Here is a 15,642-nt window from a genome sequence, read left to right as displayed (position 1 = left end):
CTTCTTGGAAATGCAGAGTGTTTCACTTTTTTCCATGGAAAATAATGACTGCTAAATACCTTTTGAGGAATTTTTAAAATTAGACTTTTACTTAGTTTCACCTTGAAGCAATTATAAAGTTTCAGTCAGTAGTTAGCAGATTAACAGACCTGTTTAACAACCAAGGCATGCTTTTTCATTCTTCTTCCACACCAGAAGAAAATAATTCTAAATTATAATTGGAAGTAAATGCGGGAAGCTATGGTTCTGTTTACTCAGTAGGAAAGGGTAGATTTGGAAGAAAATCTATCATGGCTGTGAAAGAACACTTCATGACATATGAGCATTCAGTCTTAGAGCCATGAAAATTATAAAGGAACACTTGCAGGAAACAGTGGCAATTTGGGATAGTAAATAAGCAAAGGAAACATTCCTTTATATAGCCTTCTTTTCTGCTTTCTATATTTGATTTAAATCTAGTGGAAATGATTCCTAAATCAATTTTACTAACACATTTGTTTCTCACTTGGATAGTTTTGAGATGCCAGGGCTGGAAAGTACAGGGCCAGGGGAAGAAAAAGTAGTTAAGTAGCAGTTTTCTGTTTTCAATCATCAAACCCTACATTACAGTATTTTGTTTTTCTTCTATACTTACCTATAATGTGGTACTGGGATTTGGGGTTGCAAAAAGAGTAATGTCATTGGGAATGACCGAGTAAGGACTTCTGAATATTCTCATCCATAAAAACAATGAGAACACTGGCAAAATTTGTCAAAGTCAACTTCTTAAGAACTATGGAAATTAGCTAAAAGTATGCAAGAATCTGGGGAGTTTTGTTTTTTTTTTAAAAAAAAAGGCTAAATCTTGGTAAGAGCAGTATTGTAGTATATCAGTTTGCCCTATTTCCATCCCCTTCTCTCCATTTCCTCCATGGTAGCTTTGAAAACCAACAGCCCTGTAATTGTGGTGAAAAGCAGCAGCATAGCAGTTACTAGAAGGGCAGAACAGGGTTGGAACTCATTCAGAGCTCCATTCTAAGAGAATTGTCATTATGTGATCTGTCCAGCAATTCCCTAGAAAACCCTGTTCACAAGGCTTGTCTTTATTCGACCTCATTCACCAGAGCAAACAGCCTTTTCCCTGGGGGCATTTGTCAAAAACAGCTTGTGGTGATTGTTTACCATCACAGCTCCCTGAGGCAATAACAGTTGTGGCAAACAAGCTAAGCAAAAAACTTCATTCCGTAGGGGCATTTGAAAAGCTCTGACATATTTCTGGAAGGCCTTGTGGATGTGTAGGACTGTATGCATGCCCAGGGCTATGTGCTTGTTCAAGAAAATCCTTACAAAGTCCTCAGTCTTCCCCTCTTAGTACTGTGAGCCCCTGTGCAATCAAGAAGTGAAAACTAAAGCAGTTGTACATTGCCTGGCTGAGTGTTGAAAGCATGCCCAAATGGACACAGAGCATCTTGGCAAAGACTGAGAGACTCTGGTTCCAGTCATTTAAGGAAATCTATGTCCAATATTTAGTTGACCTCTAAGCTAACTGAACACAGACTTCATTGCCCACACTCAGCAAAGAACACAGACTTTACAAAGTTAGTTCAAGGAAGTCACTAAAACGATAATGACAACAATAAAAGAACAACTAACCTTAGAGAATCTGATTTCCAGAGTTGTCACATTATATTATTTCAAATGTTCAGTTTTCAGCAAAAGAGTACAAGACATGCAAATAAACAAGAAAGCATGACCAATACACAAAAAAGAAAGCAGTTGATAGAAACTGTCCCTGAAAATGTCTGGACATTATATTTGGTAGGTAAAAACTTTAAATCAGATATTTTAAATATATGGAGTCCACTAAAGATAACCATGTCTAAATAGCTAAAGAAAAATGGGAGAATGATGTCTCACAAATAGAGATCAATAAAGAGATAGAAATTATATATTTTTAAAAAAGAACCAAATAGAAATGCTGGAGTTGAAATATACACTAATAAAAACAAAAAATTCAATAGAGGGGCTCAAAGCAGTTTCAGCCAGGCAGAAGAATTCGTGAATTTGAAACATAGGTAAATTGATATGATCCAGTTTAAGGAACAGAAAAAAGAATGACGAAAAATGAACAGGGCCTCATAGTCTTATTATTCACATATACTAATATACATATTATGAGTCGTAGAAAAAGAGAGAAAAAGGGGCAAAAAGAATATTTGAAAAAAAATGTTAGAACTTCCCAAATCTGTATGAAAAACATTAAACATCGAGGAAGCTCAGTGGATTCCAAGTAGGATAAACTCAGAGATTCATACCTAGACACATCATAATCAGTTGAAAACCAAACATGAAGAGAATCTTGAGAGTGACAAAAGAAAAGTGAATATGATTAACAAAGGCTCTTTAATAAGCCATTGTTTATTAACAAAGACTGATTTCTTATCAGAAACCACAGAAGCTAGAAGGCAGTGAGATGACAGATTCAAAGTACTGGAAGGAAAAAAAGAAAGATCAACCAAGAATTCTGTATCCAGCAAAACTATCCTTCAAAAATGAAGGAGAAATGAAAATATTCCCAATTAACAAACACCATGAAAATTCATTGCTAGCACATGTGCCCTACAAGAAATACTCAAAGGAGTCCTTTAGGCAAAAGTGAAAGGATGCTAGACGGGAACTCTAATCCACATGAACAAATAAGAACACTAGTAAAAGTAACTACATAGGTAATTTTGAAAGGCAGTATAAATGTAATCTTTATAGCTCTTTTCTCCTGTTTGGAAAACAGCTACATAAACCAGTCATCAGAAATCTGGTTTGAGGAGCACAAAATGTATAAAGATATAATTTTTATGACAATAATAGCACAAATGAGGGGCAAAGAATGGATCTGTGTAGGGGCAAAGTTTTTTTATCCTGTTGAAATTAAGTTGGTATTAATCTGAACTAAACTGTTAGAAATTGAAATGTTAATTATAATCCCCATGGCAACCTCTAAGAAAATAACTCAAATGATAAATGACAAGAGAATTAAAATCATACACTAGGAAATATTTGTTTAATAATAAAGAAGGCAGTAATAGAGAAATGGAATAAAATAACATTAGACATGTAGAAAACAAACTTCAAAAAGACAAATGTAAATCAATTTATTGGTAATTACATTAAACGTAAGTGGATAAAAAACCCAATCAAAAGGCAGATGGACAGGATGTATAAAAATGATCCAACTATATGCTGTCTACAAGACAAACATGTTAGATTCAAAGACACAAATAAATTGAAAGCAAGAGAAGAGAAAAAAGTATATATCATGCTAACAGGAACCAAAAAAAAAAAAAAAAAAAAAAAGAACGGGAATGATTATATGAACACCAGACAAAATAGACTTTAAGATGAACTGTTCCTAGAGACCAAAAAAAAGTTATAATGAGAAAAGGGTCACTCTGTCAAGAAGATATAACTATAAACATATACATGACTTACAGCAGAGCTCCAAAATACACAAAGTAAAAATGACAAAACTGAAGGAAAAAATAATTCATCAATAATCATTGCAACTATCAACATCCCACTTTCAATACTAGACAGAACAACTAGATAGATCAACTGGGATAGAAGACTTGAAAAACACTGTAAATCAATTAGATGTAACAAACATCTATAGAACACTCCACCCAACAAGAACGGAAGACACTTTCTTCTCAAAGGCACAATGGAACATTCTCCAAGATTATAGACCATCTTAGGCCATAAAGCAGGACACAATTTAAAATAACTAAAATTACACAAAGTATGGTCTTGGTTTATACTGGAATGAAATCAGAAATTAATACCAGAAAGGAGTTTGTGAAATTCACAAATATATGGAAATTATATACACACTCCTAAAAAAAATCAATTTGTTAAGAAATCACAAGGAAAATTGGGAAATATTTTGAAGAGAATGAAAATGGAAAAACAACATATGAAAACCTATGGGGGTACAGCCAGAGTAGTGCTTAGCAGGACATTTATAGCTTCACATACCTCCATTAAAAAGAAGAAAGATCTCAAATCAATAACCTAACCTTCTGCCATAAAAAAACAGAAAAAGAAGAGTAAACTCAAAATAAGCAGAAGGAAGTTATTAGATTAGAGAAAAATACAGAATATAAAAACAAATAAGAAAATCAATAAAAATGTTTTTTAAAAACCAACAAATTGGGAAACCTTTAGTTAGACTAAAGGTTTAGTCTAAACTAAAGGTTTAGTCAAGAAAAAGGAGAGAAGCCTCACATTACTAAAATCAGGAATGAAAGCACGAATATTAATACCAACCTTACATAAATTTTATGAGAATACTTTAAAAAATTGTATTGCAACAAATTAGATAACCTATATGAAAATGGACAAATTATTGGAATGACTATTAAAACTGTCTCAAAAAAATCTAAATAGGCCTATAACAGAGAGATTGAATTAATAATCAACAAAACTTCCCTCAGAGAAAAGCCCATTTTCAGATGGCTTTACTGGTGACTTCTACCAAACATTTAAAGAATTACCAATTCTTCACAAATCCTCCAAAAAATAGAAGGGAACACTTTTGAAGGAATTCTACCAAGCCAATGTTACCCTGATACCAAAACCAAAGACATCACGAAGAAAAGAAAAAAAAAAAAACAGACCTATTTTTGCATCCCTTTTGAATACAGATGCAAAAATCCTTAAAAAAAATACTAGTAAAGTGAATTGAGCAACATATAAAAAGGATTATACACCATGAGCAGGTAAGATTTATCCCTGGAATATAAGATTATTTCAAATATAAAAGTAAATCAATGTAACACACCATATCAATACAATAAAGAACAAAAGCTGCACAATTATATCAGTAGATGCAGAAAAAGCACCTGACAGAATTCAGCATTCTTTCATGATAAAAACACTAGAGAGAAGATCAATAAACTAGGAATAGGAGGGAACTTCATTTATTTGATAAAGCATATCTATGAAAAATTCACAGCTAACATTTTTAATAGTTGAATGCTGAAAGCTTTTTCCCTAAGATCAAGAATAAGACAAGATGACCCCTCTACCCATTTGTATACACCATTGCACTATAGCTTATAAAAGGCATCCAGATTGTAAAGGCATTAGTAAAACTATCTCCATTTATCAATGACATGATCTTTTACATAGAAAAATCCTAAGGAACACACACACATAACTGTTTGTTTGTTTGTTTGTTTGTTTTTAAGAGATTTTCTTGAGGGTTTATTTACATGGCTGTTTGGACATCTCTTTGTTGAAAAGGAAAACTTTTTTTTTCTTTTTTTTATTATTATTATACTTTAAGTTTTAGGGTACATGTGCACAATGTGCAGGTTTGTTACATATGTATACATGTGCCATGCTGGTGTGCTGCACCCATTAACTCGTCATTTAGCATTAGGTATATCTCCTAATGCTATCCCTCCCCTCTCCCCCTACCCCACAACAGTCCCTGGTGTGTGATGTTCCCCTTCCTGTGTCCATGTGTTTTCATCATTCAATTCCCACCTATGAGTGAGAACATGCGGTGTTTGGTTCTTTGTCCTTGCGATAGTTTGCTGAGAATGATGGTTTCCAGCTTCATCCATGTCCCTACAAAGGACATGAACTCATCATTTTTGATGGCTGCATAGTATTCCATGGTGTATATGTGCCACATTTTCTTAATCCAGTCTATCATTGTTGGACATTTGGGTTGGTTCCAAGTCTTTGCTATTGTGAATAGTGCCGCAATAAACATACGTGTGCATGTGTCTTTCTAGCAGCATGATTTATAATCCTTTGGGTAGATACCCAGTAATGGGATGGCTGGGTCAAATGGTATTTCTAGTTCTAGATCCCTGAGGAATCGCCACACTGACTTCCACAATGATTGAACTAGTTTACAGTCCTACCAACAGTGTAAAAGTGTTCCTATTTCTCCACATACTCTCCAGCACCTGTTGTTTCCTGACTTTTTAATGATCACCATTCTAACTGGTGTGAGATGTTATCTCATTGTGGTTTTGATTTGCATTTCTCTGATGGCCAGTGATGAACACACACAACTGTTAATGCTAATTAAATGAGTTTAGCAAGACTGCATTGATACAAAATCAATATATGAAAATCAATTGTATTTATATACACTAGCAATGAACAATCTGAAAATTAAACTAAGAAAATTTCATTCACAATAGTGTCAGAAATAATAAAATGCTTAGTAATAAAGTATGACTTACACAGGAAACTATAAAATATCACTGAAATGAAGAACTAAATAAGTGGAAAGATATGTTCATGGATTAGAAGACTTAATATTGTTATGGGTCAGAAGACTTAATATTGCTAAAATGGCAATATTCCCCCAATTAATCTACAGATTCAATGCAATCTTTATCAAAATTCTGGCTGCCCTTTTTGTAAAAATTGACAAGGTATTTGTTTTTAAAATTGATATGGAAAGTGATGAACTCAGAAAGAAGTTAGGGGATTTATACTTCCCAATTTGAAAACTTATAAAACTACAATAATGCCATCAGCAGATGGAGCGACATGCACCTTGTAGTCCCAGCTACTCAGGAGGCTGAGGCAGGAGCATCCCTCGAGCCCAGGAGTTTGAGACCAGCCTGGACAACATAGGAAGACCCTGTCTCAACTTAAAGAAAGCAAACTACAGTAATACAGTGTGGTACTGACATAAGGATAGCCATATAGATTAATGAAATAGAACTGACAGTGTAGAAATAAATCATTTATGGTCAGTTGATTTTTGCCAAAGGTTCTAAGACAGTTCAATGGGAAAAAAAGTCTCCTCAAAAATTGGTTGCCAGAATTATGAATATGCTAAAACCCCCCTTAATCATACCGTATAAAAGGACAAGTTTTAATATATGTGAATTATATCTCAATAAGGAGGGGTGGTGGGCAGGAAAGGTGGAAACACACAACATTCCAAAAGGCAGTGTATGCTTTGCTGGGAAGAGGTATGAAAGGAGAGTTGGCTCAGAATTAGAGGAGGCCCTACACATATCTCTCTTTCTCCAGCAAGTTCCATGACTGCACTGTGTGTATATACTTTTTAATATGAAAGTTGAAATCTCTTTTTCTTATTGTTTAACGTAGGGGGGGAAAGAGAGGCTTTTGAAATTACCTGATAGCTATTGGTAACACTAAACATGTGTCAAGAGCCCAATACTCTAGGACAACTACCCAGAGTGATTATTACACAGAAAAAGCTGTTAGTGTCTTTCTTGTGGCCAAACTATAAAAGTCTTGTTGCCAAAAGTCATCGTTTAGAAACTGGAACTAGTTCTTATTTGTAACAGCCTTGCTGAGATTAGATGATGTATAGTTGGAGAAGAGAGAATGTGGCAGTGGGATGAGCCTATGGAGGTGAGGCTAAATTGATACTTACACAATAGAAGAACTGAGAAGCACTATTGATACTGTTAACTGTGGCTGAAGGAAGAAGAGGAGGCTTGCTGTACTTCTTCCTTTCCAATATTTCTGCCTTTTTTGTGGGGGCGGGAGCCTTATTTAAATGGCCAGGATCTCCAGGACCTTGTTGAATAAAAGTCAAGAGCAGCCATCCTTGCCTCATTCCAATCTTCAGGGATTTAACACAGTCTTTCACCATTAAGTATAAGGTTGGCGTTAGGTATTTTTGTAGATGCCCTTATTAAGTTGAGAAAGTTCACTTCTAGTCTTAGTTTGCTGAGAGGCTTTTATTTCTTCTTTTCATTATGACTAGATGTTAGATTTTGTCAAAGCATTTTCTCCAGCTATTGTGATAGTCAGATTTTTTTTTTAGTCTGCTAATATGGTGAATTACATTGATTGATTTTGAAATTTTAAACCAACATTGCAATCTGGAGATAATCCTCAAGTGGTCATGATTTATTGTCTTTTTATTGTTGAATTTGATTTGCTAAAATTTTGAGAATTTTTCTGTGATCATGAGGATTATTAGTCTGTAGTTTTCTTGTAATGTTTTTGTCTGGTTTTGGTATCAGGGCAATGCTGGTCTTACAGAATAATTTGAGAAAGATTTCCTCCTTTTCTATTTTCTAGAAAAATTCATGTAGAATTGCTGTCATTTCTTCCTTAAATGCTTGGTAGAATTTACCAGTGAAGCTCTCTGGTCCTGGAGGGTTGTGTGTATGTGTGTGGAAGATTTTAATTATAAACTTAATTTGTTTGATACAGGGCTATTTCACATTATCTATTTCTTCATGAGTGAGCCTTGTAGCTTGTCTTTCAAGGAATTTTTCTATTTTGATCCAAGTTGTCAAATTTACTATCATAAAAAGTTGCTTATAATAGCCCCATATTATCATTTTAAGGTTTGTAGAACCTATCTCTTTCATTTCTGAGGCTGGTAATTTATATCTTCTCTTTTTCCTGATAAGCATGGGTAGAGTTTATCAATTTTATTAACTTTTTTTTCCTAAATGACTAGGTTTTTATTTCACTTATCTTCTCAATTGTTTTCTATTTCTACTTTAGTTGTTTCTGCTCTTATATCTATTAGTATAGTCCTTTTCTCCATTTACTTTGGGCTTCATTTGCTTTCTTTTTCTAATTTATAAAGGTAGGAGCTTAGGTTATTGAATTCAGACCTTTCTTATCCAGTAAGTGCTTAATGTTTTCTAAAAACTAATTTCCCATCTAAACACTCCTTTAGATGTATCCTACACATTTTGATATGTCTTGTTTTCATTTTCATTCAGTTAACCACTTTATCATTTCCCTTTTGATTTCTTCTTTGGTTTGTATTTTGCTTAGAATTATATTGTTTAGTTTCCAAATATTTGGGATATTTTCCAGATATCTTTGTATTTACTGATATCTATTTTAATTCCACTGTAGTCAGAAAACATATTTTGTACGATTTAAATTATTTTAAATGTATTGAGACAGATTTATGGCCCAGGCTATGGTCTAACTATCGTGATAATGTTCCATGTGTACTTTCAAAGATTGTATTCTGCTGTTGTTGGGTGGAGTGTTCTATAAATGTCATTTAGGTGTAGTTGAAAATGTTATTTAAGTCTTACATATCTTTCCTGAGTTTTCAAGTTTGTAAATTTTTCAGTCGTCATTTCTTCAAATTTTTTTCCCTGTCTCCCTCATTCATTCACCTTTGACTCTGTTCCTGTGACTCTGTACAGTGTGTGTGTGTTGGTCTTGCCTTTTCTGTTTCATTTTGGTAGTTTCTATCATTATGTGTTCGAGTTTACTCAACTTTTATTCTGCAGTGTCTCCTCTGCTGCTAATCCCATCCAATGTATTTTTCATCTCAGACATTGTATTTTTCATCACTGAGGTGACTTGGGCATCAGGCATTTTGAATTTTATGTTGCTAGATACTGGATGAGAGAGACATATATGTATACACACAACCATACATAAAAACACATATATATGTAATGTTATACTATATTATAAATACATATGTATTCTTGAGCTTTGTACTGGGACACAACTGAGTTAACTTGGAAACATTTTGATCCTTTCCAGGCTTGCTTTTGAAGTTTGTTAGGCAAAACCATCTCAGCCTCTAGTTTAGGGCTAATCAATTTGACCTTACAACAGGCACGATAACCTTCCAAGTTCTCCTCCAGGTGCTCCAGCTGTTACTAGGTAGCTCCACTCTGGCTACTGAGAATGGGAACTAGTCCCCTCCAGTAATTGATTCACCTGCTCCTTGCCAGTGGTTCTGCACCTGGCCTGAGGTAGTTGTGTGAGCATTTGCTCTTCATACTCAGTTGAAGACTTGAGGAGAGCTGTCTACAGATCAGCAGAGTTCTTCCCTCTCTAGTACTCCACCCTGCATATCCTAGTTGTCTTGGCCTCCTCAAATTCTCAGTTGTTTCCTCAATTCAAGGGGACTGCAGAGCTTTCCGGGTTCCCCTCCCTGTGGTGTAGCCTGAAAACATACTTCAGGCAGGAAGCTGGGGCAGTTGTAGGGGTCACATTTCTCTTTTCTCAGAGATCTCTGTCTCATGTGCCTCTTTTCCAATGTCTGGAAACTTTTTTCAATCATTTTGTCTGCCTTTTCGTTATTTAAAACAAGTGAGGAAAAACCAGTCCCTATTGCAATTTTGTCCAGAAATGTAAATAGCTTGTTGGACTTTTAAAGTCTTACAAATTTTCTACTCAGTAATCAGTAAGCATATATGGAGGTAGGCCCTATCCCTCTGCCTGAGAGGGAATAGTTATTCCTGAGTATCCATAGGGAATTGGTTTCAGGACTGCTACTCATACCAAAATCCATGGATGCTCAAGTCCCTGATATAGTGTTTACATATAACCTAGGCAGATCCTCCTGTATACTTTAAATCATCTCTAGATTACTTACCTAATACAATGCAAATGCCATGCAAGTTGTTGTTATACTATATAGCTTTAAAACTTGTATTATTTTGACTGGGTGCTGTAGCTCACGCCTGTAATCCCAGCACTTTAGGAGGCCGAGGGGGGCAGATAACTTGAAGTCAGGAGTTCAAGACCAGCCTGGCCAACATAGTGAAACCCCGTCTCTACTAAAAATACAAAATTAGCCAGGCCCACGTCTGTAGTCCCAGCTACTCGGGAGGCTGAGGCAGGAGAATCACTTGAACCCAGGAGGTAGAGGTTGCAGTGAGCCGAGATTGTGCCACTGCACTCCAGCCTGGGCAAAAAGAGTGAAACTCTGTGTCCAAAAAGAAAAAAGCCCTATTATTTCTTGTTGTATTGTCATTTTTTTGTTTTATTTTCAGATATTTTTAATCTGAGGTTAGTTGAATCTGCAGATGCAGAAGCTGCAGATACAGAGGGTGACTGTGTATCCTCCCCACCTAGCTCTGCTGAAGTCAGGAAATTCTGCCTTCTCATTTTTATTTGCATTTTTTTTTTTTTTTTACTCAGCTGACCGGGGCAGAAAATCCTACTCCCACGATTTTCGTAAGCATCTCCAAAGTAACCAACATCTTTAAAGATAACGAATCTCACTAAAAAAGGAAAGATATAATACTTGAAGTATAAATACTTGGAATTACCCAAGAAAACATCTTAGGTTGGAAATCAATGGTTTAGGATTCCCTTTACTGTGATTTCAGAGGGGAGAACTCTTTAACTCTGCCCCCAGCTTCACAGCGGGTCAGATTCCCCAAAAGTAACCCAGGGGTTGACCTAGTTAACATGCAGTCTCTCCTGCCAGCTGTGACCTGCTTCCTTTCAAGAGATCACTGAGCAAAGGAAATTGCGTTAGCTGATTGCGGGGCATCTGAATTGTGCTCCTCCACCCCGTTGTATTAGAGAATAGAAAAACACTTGGGTACTGTGGAGAGCCACACGCTAACATGTCTCCAGGGTGCTGGCCTTTCAGGTGCGCACCATTCTCTAGTGACACCAGGAAAGGAGACCTTGCTGCAAAATGATGTATAGCTTCACAACTGGCTGTTAACTTTACATAAATTGTAGATTTTGCCACGTCATTCTGTGTGAAGCGCTGGAAGGATATTCCTATGCTAAGGAAAGCAACAAAAGAATCTGAATCCTTCAGTGGTCGTGATGGTTAATGTGTTAAAGTCTTAGGGGAAAATGAAGGAAATCAGATCCAGGTGGCTCCATATCATTTCCAGAAATCACCTCTGCACAATTTGGATCCCATGTTTTTGAGAGAATGGGGAAATACAACCAGTATCCTGAAGCCATGTGAAGAATGTATCAGGAGTTTCAGTATGACTGAGAAGGGTAGGCTCTCATCTGAATAAAAAAAAAAAAGGATAAAGCTTATTTATAAGCATGTGGGAAAAAGGAAGAAATCTTTTAACACTAAAATCTGATCTGACCTGTTGGAAAGGACACTACGTATCAATTTGAACCTCTGGCTTTTGTTGAGGTGTCTGGTTGTTGTCCTAGTTGTGTCTAAGGAAGGCTGTGGACTTGTTACCAGAGTTGCTATCACATGTAGGTGTCCTGGCTTTGCTACCTGGAACTTTCCCAAACCTTTTAAATCTGTCAACCAGTATTCTTTCAGCCATAAATGGTGGCTGGCATCACCTGCCCCTCATGATCACACTGACAATAGTATTTTTATTTATATATTGTAGTATCTTTTGAACAGTGCTTTGCAGTCAGTGGAGTCTTTCCATACCTCAATTTTTCATCAAACATTGAGTTGAAGTGTTACACTTCTCTCGCAAATAAAGAAATGGGGAAGTTAGAAAATCAAGAAAGGTTAAATGAGTTGGCCAGTGTCCCAGGGGCAGGGACCTAGGCAAAAACAAAAGGCTTCTAATTCCAAATCCAGTATTCTCTGCTAAAATGTGCCACCTCCCTCCCTTTAGGGTTGGTGGAGGTATCGATACTGGGGCTAGTCCTACAGCTAATGCTTTATGATTCTTTGTTCTGCTTCACTCAGCACCTGCTGTACCATGTTATGTTTGTAAGTGGCTTAGTGTTAACTTTTCTCCAAAAGGCAGCAGGGTCTGGAACAGGAGACTGGCCCAGTCTGGCATCTGGAGAGGATGGTGGTTGTGGTGTTTTCACAGCTCCTCCATTACCACCTGGTATCATTTAGTATTACTTTGCAAACTGAATCATAAATCAACTCATTTAATGTAGAGAAGGGCAAAAGTTGCTGAGAAATGTTTTGTGGGTTGGTGTCCGGAGCTTCAACTCTGGGAGGGTGCCTGACTTGACAGTATCACCTTAGTCACTAAGGAAAAAGAGATCCAGGGCTTCAGACCTTCAAAACAATTATTACTTGCTGAGATGGCAAAAACAATTGTAGAGTTGCTTCAATGGCTGAGCTTTAAACAGTTTGTTAAACTACAGATTAAATACGAATGATTCTTTTTTCTTTGAGACAGGGCCTCATTCTGTTGCCCAGGCTGGAGTTGCAGTGGCACAGTCATAGCTCACTGCAGCCACAACCTCATAGGCTCAGGCAATCCTCCCACCTCAGCCTCCTAAGTAGCTGGGACTACAGGCACGCACCACGTGCCACGACACCCAGCTAATTTTTGTATTTTTTGTAGAGACAGGGTCTCATTATGCTGCCCAGGCTGGTCTTGAACTCCTGGGCTCAAGAGATCCTTCTGCCTTGGCCTCCCAAAGTGCTGAGATTACAGATGTGAGACACTGTGCCCAGCCAGTAATGATTTTTCGTATGACCAAACCATTGAAGAAAATTTACACTTATTTTTGGTAAATGAAATACCAAAAAAAAAAACTTTATCAGATGATGGCCTGATATCTCCTGCCCTGATTTCTGCCCCACATACCCTTTTTAGATTGAACCAAATTAGAAATATAAACCAGATGATTAAAAATTAGGTATGATTCATTTTCCAGCTAATCGGCTTTACTTCTGTTGCTCCCTCTTCTAAATGCAAAATGAATCCAAGCAGTGCTGGATTTAAGGAAGCATACATAATTAATATTACAGGGCAGGCAGGAGAGCTGGGCATGTGGTCTCATACCCCACATGTAGTTAGGTAAGCATGTATGTTTTTCAGCTGCATTTATTTCTTAGTTATTCCTAGTGGCAAATGTGGGGGGTTGATGATCACTGTGAAACAGCAGCTTATAAAATTCACCCTTTATTATCAACAGACTAAACTTCCTATTTTGCGTAGATGCTCCTGTGCACCTTTATTTTACATGGAATGTAAAATATTGTAATGACTGATTTTCCTTTGAGACTGTAATACAGGTAATGTTCCTATTCAACTTTGTAAACCAAGACCTGACACACAGTAGGTATTTTAAAAACTGTTTTGATGTGACCAAAATTATACAGAAAAAAAGAGAAGTACACCAGGATTTTAAAGTCTCTCTCTTTTTTTTATTTTTCACAAAGGATTTGCTGTAAGTCTTCAAGTCATTTTGTCCAATCCAAAAGCTGTATTTAAGCGTCGTGGATCCCAGCCAGGGATGCAAGAATCTGACTTTCTCAAACAGATAACAACAGTCGAAGAACTGGAACCGAAAGCAAATAACTGCACTAAGGTATTCATTACACTTGTGCTGCCCGACCTCGAGTGTCAGCATGAAGAGTGCGCTACCCAAGCTATTTCCTTCCCCTTCAGGTTCTCGTGTGGCACACTCGGACAGAGAAGGTTAATCTAGCCAACGAGCCAAAGTACCACCTGGACACAGTGAAAATTGAGGTATAAATTGAAGCAGCAACTGGTGCAGTTTGTCCAGCCAGTGGATCCATATGGAAGAGGATGTTTGGAGTTCAGGCTACAGAGCATTCAGGTACTGTTTGTTTTACTTCAGTACAGCAGCCTTTCTTGTCATCTGATGGACATCTGTTTAAATGGAGCTTGTCAGTTAACATAAGCTAATTGGATGGTTGGTACAAAATGTATGTTTTGTCTTCATTTGTTCTGCATGTTTTCTCTACAACAACTAAATTGGAAGATTTTTTTGTACAGTGCCGATACTGCAAGATACCACTCTGAGTATATAGTTTTTCTTTTTCTCCAATTTGCCCTTATAATAATTGGTAGACTTGAACAGGTTGGTAGACTTGAACAGGTTTTTAAAACAGACAAGTATTTTGTCAGCTAAACGTTCCTGATGATTCCTGACTTTGCAATACTAAGTAATTTTTGGAAGGTTAGTGGCAGTATACATCATAGGAAATAAAAACCCACAAATGAAAAGGTCTATGGAGTCATGTTTAATATAGGGAAATAACATTTTGTCAATACTAGGCACCATAAAATGTAAACACAATTACTGTCATAAACCTGGATATACCTTCAAGGATTGAAGATTGAAAGTGGCTTTGTTTTAGTTAGTTACCCTGTTTGCATATAGTGCAGAAAAAGGTCTTCATGTTAGCACTATGTACATTAAGAAGAGATCCAAATTACAAGAGAGGCAGATAAAATTTGAATTCTTTAAGCATTCATTAAACGAAGTTTTGGAGTAACATCCAGGTTTATCTTCCTTTCACTAACCACGTTCCCTGTTAAGCACATCATAACAACAGCACAGTGAAGTGAATGATGAAATAAAAGCATTTTGATACACTAGAAAACAGTGCTCAGTGAGGCATTTACATTCTATTTATATGATTAAACATTTGATCATACAGTACCTTCCTACAGGATTACTGGCTAATTTTGGGGTGGGGTTTATACTATTAGAGGTATTACTAACATGATAACTACTTCCCTTATATGCAAACATTAGAGCTATAATTTTATTGAGAGGAAAACTGATTTTGCAAGTTGAGCAGCTTCTCAAATAATGCAGTACATGAAATCATGGGAAATATGAGCAAAGCTGCCCTTGACATAAAATGGTTTATCAACCTGCCTTTCACCACATCAAATTGAATCAGTACAGACCAACACGGTCAATCAGATCATTCTTAATATGAACCAATGGGTAAAATGAAAAAAAAATATGCATATGAATAAACAGGGGAACTAGATGCGTTTCAGCAAGGAATGTCAGGTGGTAGTTCTGGATGAAACTTGTATTGCAGTTTTCATTTCCACAGTTGTGTGCTGAGAGTCTGACCTGATGAGCTTCCAGACCATCCTGCTGTTGTGCTGGGGGGCTGGCCAAAACCTGCAGTAGGGGTTGCACTACTGATACTCATGCCAGCCATCTGCTGATTCATCTGTGAAACATATA

At 36.6% G+C, this 15,642-nt stretch overlaps 2 protein-coding genes across 12 annotated transcripts in view; one reads left to right on the top strand and one right to left on the bottom strand.

Moving 5' to 3' along the window:
- The window catches only part of B3GAT2 (beta-1,3-glucuronyltransferase 2), a 95,211-nt gene extending 80,298 nt beyond the window's left edge, over positions 1-14,913 (top strand). Inside the window, exons 3-4 of one of the 2 annotated variants that reach the window (NM_001037314.1) lie at positions 13,847-13,995; positions 14,076-14,162. In NM_001037314.1, coding sequence (NP_001032391.1) covers positions 13,847-13,995; positions 14,076-14,162 — 236 coding nt within the window. Of the gene's footprint in view, positions 1-13,846 lie in introns of both variants that reach the window. The other variant, XM_009451516.5, reaches the window with a different exon arrangement.
- SMAP1 (small ArfGAP 1) overlaps positions 14,652-15,642 on the bottom strand; it is a 193,409-nt gene continuing 192,418 nt past the window's right edge. For all 10 annotated transcript variants that reach the window (XM_016955787.2, XM_016955788.3, XM_016955790.3 and 7 more), the window contains one exon: positions 14,652-15,628. In XM_016955787.2, coding sequence (XP_016811276.1) covers positions 15,494-15,628 — 135 coding nt within the window. In that variant the 3' untranslated portion in view covers positions 14,652-15,493. The remainder of the gene's footprint in view (positions 15,629-15,642) is intronic.

The sequence above is a fragment of the Pan troglodytes genome, chromosome 5 (assembly GCF_028858775.2).
Source record: "Pan troglodytes isolate AG18354 chromosome 5, NHGRI_mPanTro3-v2.0_pri, whole genome shotgun sequence".
NCBI classification, from domain to species: Eukaryota; Metazoa; Chordata; class Mammalia; order Primates; family Hominidae; genus Pan; species Pan troglodytes.
This window is presented reverse-complemented; position numbering and strand designations above follow the sequence as displayed.